The 8,771-nt window shown below is 39.6% G+C and overlaps 1 protein-coding gene across 2 annotated transcripts in view; it reads left to right on the top strand.

Moving 5' to 3' along the window:
- The window catches only part of LOC101857452 (flotillin-1), a gene marked incomplete in the record, with an annotated part of 39,567 nt that overhangs the window by 2,744 nt on the left and 28,052 nt on the right, over positions 1-8,771 (top strand). Inside the window, 2 exon segments of one of the 2 annotated variants that reach the window (XM_013089786.2) lie at positions 892-967; positions 7,501-7,591. In XM_013089786.2, coding sequence (XP_012945240.1) covers positions 892-967; positions 7,501-7,591 — 167 coding nt within the window. 2 annotated transcript variants of the gene reach the window in all.

Raw genomic sequence — 8,771 nt, 5'->3', positions numbered from 1 at the left:
GGTGTGTCCCGCGCGCTCATATGACCATAAGCAGTTGTGAGCGCCGTAAAACCCTATACTAAACAAACAAACAAACAATTAATTTTAATAACTCTCAAAGAGCAATGATTGACGTCGGACATGAAGTCAATGTTTATGTTTATCAGAGAAAACAAAACTAGGAAAAGGTAATTCTTGATCTAGAACCTGGGATTGAGGCGCTCTTTTCGTTCGTGTGATGATTTGAACATGAAGGTTTTCTAAGTTCATTGTACTTTTATTTGATAATTGAATAGATAGTTGTATCAAATGAAAATTGGCTTGTTCCTTGTTAAGCTCTTGTCTACTGACATAAATGGTGTTGTCCTTTGATCAATTTGTCTATATAATGTAGCAATGAACAGGGATTAAGTTACATTATGAGAAGATGCAATGTTATACATTTATGTTTATTATAAATAATTTTTGCCCAAATAAATGATAAATTTAGTCATCAAACATCGTCAGCAGTAAAATTCCATATTGGTCGCCGTCATTTTTAACTCAGTTATTGCCAAGGTCATTTTTCGCTTTGTGAAATCTTAATAAAACAGTGAGTGGTGCTTAAAATTAATTAACTAGTGTCAACTTTCTGATGAGTAAAAAAGTTAAAATAATAAATTATTTAACAACTGGACTTTAGTACTTGAAATGAAGCTGTCTGTATTTCTTAGAGAGATGCAAAACGAGTGACTGGCTTTTTCTCGCTCCACAATAACTAGAATCGTGAAAATCTAATGGCTTGTGCAATCAAATTAATTACTGTGTTTTATGGCAGTGACGATATAACCCATGAAAAATTACATGTACTTTACTTTCTGTTTTTAAAAATCTTAACACAGTTTTCTCTCTTTCTTTTCAATTTTTATGAAGGATGCTGCCATTCTCAGTCCATATTCATTCCTGGAGGTCGCGTTTTCGTATGGCCTGGTATTCAGAAACTGCAGCGGTGAGTTTAGTTTTCTTTTTCTTACTCTTTGTTGTAGTGGTCGCAAATCTTTTGATTTGGATTCATTTATTTTGTTGTAAAGACCGTTGTCTGTATCATTTTCTTACAATGGTAACAATAGGGAAGTGCTGTCATTTGTTTACACTCTCACTTACTGTCTCACTGATGCCTCAGGTAAACAAGGTTGGTGGGTGGCCATTGCTCTCATGTGGTTTGTTTCTTTTTATACGATGCAGCCTCTCTATAACAACCTTCGATATAACGACATCCTCTATGTATATATATAGCTACATCGTGCCCAGGTCCCGATTTTTTCCTTATATATCATTAGTAATTTCTGGTTTCCTCTCTATAACGACATATTTTTCTGGTCCTGACGATGTAGTTTATAGAGAGACTGCACTGTAATTTAAATAATGCATCTATTGTCCTTAATATTCTCCAAGTAACAGCACACCTCTAACCCATGGCATTTATAATGACTTCTTTAATGTGTTGAAAATGCCATAATAATATAAAAATGCTCTTTTTAAAACCAAAAGGTGTGCTCAAGGTAGAGAGCAGTGGACACCACACTTGTCAGTACCTGACCACCTCCCCTAGCTGCCACACTTTTGACGTCATTTGTTTGTAGATCCACAAATGGCGATGTTTGTTTCGTGAACTTACAACCTCTAGTTTTTTGCCAGTTTGATTGAAAGTGTTCATCGCTTGCTCATCAACTTTATTTTAACAGTCTGTCATTTGTCTCAAATCTCTCTTGTGGTCTACATTTTAAAAAAACTGTTCTCAATCATTACCAGTTACCAGTGGGTAGTTGGCAGGTGCTCTGGTGTTGTTTGCTCCTTCTTTCCTATCAAACATCTATCTGTCGTTTTTTTATCTCCCCTCCTTCTTTTTTGTGTATGTTTCTCTCTTGTAACACAGAATCTATTTGTGGGTGGTTGGCGGGTGCTCTGGTGTGGTTTGCTCCTTCTTTCCTATCAAACATCTATCGTCCTTATCTCCCCTTCTTCTTTTTTATGTTTGTTACTCTCTTGTAACACCTCTAATCTTCTGGCGCTCATATGACCTTATGCAGTTGCGAGCGCCGTAAAACCTCTACTAAAACTAAAAAAATAATCTATTCTCCAGCACTTATATGACCTTATTGTGTTGCAAGTGCCGTAAAACTCTTACTAAAACTAAAAATCCTTAACAAACCACATTCCCCATAGTGACCCAGCCATGTCATGTGTTGCAAATATATATCTCATCCACTTTTAACTCTGTGTGTGTGAGTGTTTGTGTGTATGCGTGTGTGTGTGTGTGTGTGAGGGGGTGTGTGTGTGTGAATTGGTGTGTTGTGTGTGTGTGTGTTTCATTTTTCACAAATTCTCATCTGCTTTAACTGTGTTTGTGTTATGTGTCTTAAACATCTCTCATCTATTTAAATTATGATGTGTCACATGTCTCAAACGTGCGTGTCCCCATGTGTCTCAAATGTGTGTGTTATCGTATCATGTGTCTCAAACGTGCGTGTCATCATGTGTCTCAAAGTGCGTGTCATCACGTCTCAAACGTGTGTGTCATCTTGTGTCATGACATGTCTCAAACGTGCGTGTCATCATGTGTCTCAAGTGTGCGATGTGTTATGTTCTCATACGTGCGTGTCATCAATGTGTCTCAAAACCCCCCAAAGCATGAGCCTGAACACGATGACACTGACCATCGAGAGTCCCAATGTGTACACCAAGCACGGTGTGGCCATCTCTGTCACGGGCATAGCTCAAGTAAGTCGACACGAGGCGGGCCGCCCCCCAACACGACGCCTCTCTTCCAACATGTCGTTGGCCTCTTCACACGAGCACTGCCACTCTCTCTCTCTCTAGCAAGTTTTCAATTTAAAAGTGTCGCCAGTATTGGGATCTGTTTTAGGAAGGTTTTACTGCGCTCGCAATTGCATAAGGTCATATGAGCGCCACTATTGAGGTCTTATAAATGCAGTTGCAAATGCTGTAGAAAGCGAAAGAAAAGAAAGAGTTGCTATGTAAATTTCTTACCAAACTAAAACTGAATTTCTGGTGGGTGTTACAAGTAATGACAGCTTACACATTCGATACTCACTACCTTGAAGTTTCATCCTATATGAAAAAAAATCGGTCGGAATTGTAAAAGTTTTTCATGAAATCATATCACACAATACTGAATGATGACTTGATTTAATTATAAATCAGAAATTGCTCCAGGAAGTATGATTAGGTTGAAGAATGTGATAAATCAAATGTAAATTGTGCTCTTTATTTGTATTATGAAATAGTCTTTTTGTGTAGAATAGGTGAGGTAGATGGAGGGTGGGGGGGGGATTTTTCGGTTAAACATGAACGACGCAGATGGATATTTTATATATGTATGGCAGTCGTGTGATGAGGGTGACGATATGGTGAATGGAGGGTTCGTGATGTGACGTGATATGTGTATTGAGTTGGCCTGGCCTGTCAGAGAAGCACGCTGTACGTGGGTGTGGCACTCGTTGTTACGTGTTGTGGGAGCTGTGGATTCAGGCTTGCTTTGGACTTGGACATAGATTTCTGTTATAGATATTATATAGACATATATTATACATCATGTATCATCGTTTTTGGGCTTTTGTGCTTTTGTCTTTTATTATTTTATATATTATATTTGGTCGTTTAAGGACAAGTGGGCTTCTAACCCAGATTTCAGGGGTTTCCAGAAATCTTGACCAACATCAGAAGTGGGCATTGCCCTACCTATAGGAGAAGTTTGGTTTCTTTGCTGTGTATATTTGTTTGGTTATAGAGAAAACTCTCCTTGTCTTTTGAAGAAACTGAACAAGGGGCAAAAACTTACCTTTTATTTTCTCATTTACCTTTTATTTTCTCAAAACAGCATATTTCGGGAAGGCCCCTTGTGCTTAAAAGCGGCCATTTATATTTCGGTTTTGCGCTTTGTCTTTTAAATCTCATTGTTTCTCATGAAAAGACATTTATATGCTGTAGAGTTGAGTACATGCCATGATGGTGATGTTTGTTATATTTGTTGTCTAGTGGGTATTATTATTTATTATTTATTATTTTATTTGTGTGATAGTATTGTATATAGTTCTGTTGATTGCTATAATTTATAATAGAATTCTTAATAATGGGTGGTTGGTTGGTGCTGTGGTGTGTTTTGCTCCTTCTTTCCTATCAGATACTGTTGTAAACCTATCATTCTTATTTCCCTTCCCTCTTTTCTTTGTATGTTACTGTGGTGTAACACCTCTATTCTTCGGCTCTTACATGAAGCCTTTTTGTGTTGCAAATGCTGTAAAACTTTTGCTAAAACTAATATAATAAAAAGAAAATTCTGATTCCTCCAAATGATGACAGTATTGGGTATTGGTTTATATTATAAGATTGATGGGTAGTTAGTTGGTGTTCTGGTGTGGTTTTGCTCCTTAAGTAGTTCTTTTATATCAGACATATACCACCCTTATCTCTCCTCCTTCTTTTCTGTGAGCAAATTTCTCGTAACACTTTTAATTTTTGGCACTTATGTGACTTGATTTGGGTTGCAAGTGCCGTAAAACTCTTTATTAAATTAAAACTCAACCTACCGGATTGTTACTCTTGTTTTTTGTTCACATCTGTGTTTTTCAACAGTTCTAGTAATAGGACTCATTGTAAATAATTACGAGACTTAATAAAAGAAAAGAAATAGCCTCCCTATTCTGGAATCAAACTCATGTCCTCTGTGTGGAACAGACAAGCCACCCCCCCCACCACCCCCCGGGGGCAGTGCCACTGACTGAAGTGTCTGTAGGCCATTCCCAAATGGGGGATATTAACATGTTCTTATTCACAGCAGAATTGTAAATGGGCTGATTCATCAATGTCATGCTCATAGCTGTGCCGGCACTGCATGCAACAGGGAACTGCTGCTTTTTCTTTCCTAATCCTTACTATCGTCATTTTCCTCTACTTCTTTTGTATGTTTGTCACTCTCTTGTGAACTGCTATTTCCGGGGTGCCTTGATAGTCGAAGCAGACTTTGTGCTGTTGAAGCTAGAGAGGTGAGCAGAGTAAGTCTGATTTCCTGTAAAGACTTCTCTGTTGACTTCCACCCCTTGGCGCTCATATGACCTTATGCAGTTGCGAGCGCAGTAAAAACTCCACTAAAACTAACACTAGATAGGGGCCTAGCTATACATAAATGCGGACAGAGGAGTGTATAAGTGAATACATTTGGTGGTTACACGTTGTTAGATCACTGATGGGGTGAAAGTGCTCTCATGACAGGGAGGAAAAAAGGAAGTAATTCTGTGTTGCTATGCAGGGCAGATAACGCCGCTAGATTTTCCCTGACGTTTGTGTGCATGGCCGAGTTTTTGTGATTGTTACCATGGTTTGGGCTTGTCTCTTTGAGGGGAAGGCTGATAATTGGTTATTGATAATGAGAAATATGGATTTTTCACTCTCAGCTGTTTACTTTGGCTACGCCATGGGCTGGACAAGTGGAGTATTGATGGGGGGGGGGGGGGGGGGCCAAGATTTTCTGATAGAGACCTCGTAGCAAAAATGTTTGTAAAAAAGGTAATGAGAAAATGTGGTAGATAGAAGATGGTCCAATTTACAAGTGGGTGGTTGGCGGGTGCTCTGGTGTGGTTTGCTTGTTCTTTCCTATCAAACGTCTATCGTCTTATTTTCCCCTCCTTCTTTTTTATGTTTGTTACCCTCTTGTAATAAATCTCTAATCTTCGGCACCTATATGACCCTATTGTGGTGCAAGTGCCATAGTGGGTGGTTGGCGCGTGCTCTGGTGTGGTTTGCTTCTTTCCTATGAAACATCTATCGTCCTTATCTCCCCTTCTTCTTTTTTATGTTTGTTACTCTCTTGTAACTCTTCTAATCTTCTGGCGCTCATATGACCTTATGCAGTTGCGAGCGCCGTAAAAACCTCTACTGAAACTAAACTAAACTAACAAGTGCCGTAGAACTCTTACTAAAACTAAATTAACCAATTTACCCAATAGTCATCCTAGTCTCAACTTACTTACTTTCTCGGTTAGTTTGGGGATAAAGAGATTGTTTTATTCTAAGTATGAGAGGACAGGAAGTTGTGAGGGTAGCTGTTTCTTTTCAGTTTCTGGCTGATGGTAATGGTCAGAGGCCCCCCCCCCCCCCCCCCCTTTACCCCCTTACACACCTAGTGCATGTGTTTAGTCCTTACGTATTTTGGTTTGCTTCATTTTGAGTACGTCTATCGTTTGATTTCCATTTTTGTTTGTTGTCAAAGATCATCCCAGGGGTACTATGAGACTTTAAAAAAAAATTCTTGAAGTGAAACTTCACATTTTTTTCTCTGTTAACAAGAAAGGTAATTTAAAAAAATAATTATTTGTTTCAATTGCATGTCTCCAAATGTTGCTGCGAGCTTTGCTGGAGATCCCAGAAGTATAAAGTGGTAGGCAGGTGCTCTAGTGTGGTGTGTTCCTCCTTCTCTATCAAACATCTATCGTCCTTATAGTCTCTCTTTCTTCTCTATCAAACATCTATCGTCCTTATAGTCTCTCCTCCTTCTCTATCAAACATCTATCGTCCTTATAGTCTCTCCTCCTTCTCTATCAAACATCTATCGTCCTTATAGTCTCTCCTCCTCTATCAAACATCTATCGTCCTTATAGTCTCTCCTCCTTCTCTATCAAACATCTATCGTCCGTATAGTCTCTCTTTCTTCTCTATCAAACATCTATCGTCCTTATAGTCTCTCTTTCTTCTCTATCAAATATCTACCGTCCTTATAGTCTCTCCTCCTTGTCTTCTCTGTATGTTACTCAAGTTACTCTTCTTGTAGTCTTCAGCACTTATATGACCTTATTGTGTTGCAGGAGCCGTAAAACTTTTCTCACTAAAGTAAAGAAAATCCTAGAAGTGGTAGTGATTTATGACAATTTATTGTCAGGTTCCTGTATGTTCAGTTGTGGGTGCTAAGCCTCGCCACTCTCGGTATGGGGGCTCGCGTGGCCTACAGGTTAAGGTGTTCGCCTCTCATTCAAAGGTCCCGGATTCGCATTCGGGTAGCGACGGAAAATTTTCTTCTCTAAAATTGTCTCCTTTCACCTCCTCTCGGGTGCAAGTTACGCTCATTAAAGATCCCTTAGTTGTCTAAAATCGATAAAAGTAGGCTTCGGCGGCTACCTGGGCAAAATTCAAAATTTCCTGCCAACTGAAAATGTTTAATGTGTCCCTCGCACTCATATGACCGCATGCAGTTGGGAGCGCAGTAAAGCAAAACAAAAAACAAAAACCATTGGGTGACATGACAACACAAGTGAAACGTTGCTAGTTGCGTGTTGCATGCATCTGTCATCAAACCCCTGTGATGGTCTGGTTCAACGCAGCACTCCGCCTGCCTGGGTTTTGTGTTGCTTGTTTTTTTTGGGGGGGGGTTGTTTTTGGTTTGTTTTTGGTTTGTTTTTGTGTTTTTGTGTTGATTTTGCTGTTGTACTTAGAGGCTGGCCTGCTGGCCTCTCCACTTGCCGTTTTCAGACTGTCCCTGAACACTATGACGCTGACTATCGAAAGTCCAAACGTGTACACCCAGATGGGAGTGGCTATTTCCGTGACGGGCATCGCACAGGTGAGACAGGACGCGGCCGGGAGCACACAGCCACGACGTCTGGCTATATTTAGTAACACTCTTATAAATGTCTGTCCATGGCTCTCTCAACACGACGAACTGGGTCATGATAGTAGTATTTGTCAGGGTTACAAACAACTAGTTATGTTTGCTGTATATACTTTTTTTGGGGGGGGGGGGTTAAAATTTCAGGGACTTGAGTTTGAACCTCACAAAAACACATGGACTTCTCAGTGTGTCAGACTCCCGTCATATCGCGACCCCAGTGCTTTCTTGTCCCGTCTCCATTTTGTATTATAACAGTGAAAAGTGGGTGGTTGGCGGGTGCTCTGGTTTGGTTTGCTTCTTCTTTTCTATCAAACATCTATCGTCCTTATCTCCCCTTCTTCTTTTTTGTTTGTTACTCTCTTGTAACACCTTTAATCTTCTGGCGCTCATATGATCTTATGCAGTTGCGAGCGCTGTAAAACCTCTACGAAAACTAAACTAAATAGTGAAAACAATTCCTAACAAAGAGTGAGCTTAAGATAAAGAAGAAGTTACTTTTTCTATATTAAAAAAAAATGGAGACACGACAAGGGACAAAAAAGCACGGAGGTCGCCGTTATATATGTCAGTTTTCACAATGGCGTATGGTATGGCAGAGTCTTACACTGAGCAGAAACATGAATTGTTAAAAACAAGGACGGGGACACATGTATTGAAGGGAGTGGAGCACTGTCGTTGGGGGTTTGGGGGGTGGATTCTCAGGACACGTTGATGTGTCTGTCGGTGGAAAAAAGCGACATATGCATGGACAAGTTTTAGGAAGACACTTAAGAGATGAGTGCACACCAGGTGAGATATGTAAAGCCGCTCAGAAAAGGACAGGAGTGCAAAATTTCCCACTGAGCAGATTAGATTATTGTAAAGATGCCTGAATCATTCGAATTTGGCTCATAGTGTAGTGATTTTTATTCAATGTAATACTAATCTAGATCAAGAAAAGAATTGAAAATCATGAAAGAGTAAGCTCAGATTGGAGAAAAATGTTATGATGCTGAAACAAGAGTTAAAAATAGTGTAAGAATAAGCTAGCTGAGTTTGGTAGAGTGAAATGGGATTAAAAAAAAGAAATGGGAAGTAGATCAGAGAGTTATGATGGTATTTTGTCCTTAGTTGCGAGCCTCCCCCTCCCCCC

Source organism: Aplysia californica, unplaced genomic scaffold (genome assembly GCF_000002075.1).
Source record: "Aplysia californica isolate F4 #8 unplaced genomic scaffold, AplCal3.0 scaffold01045, whole genome shotgun sequence".
Classification (NCBI taxonomy): Eukaryota; Metazoa; Mollusca; class Gastropoda; order Aplysiida; family Aplysiidae; genus Aplysia; species Aplysia californica.
The sequence above is the reverse complement of the archived record's forward strand: the minus strand, read 5'-3'. Positions and strand labels throughout refer to the sequence as shown.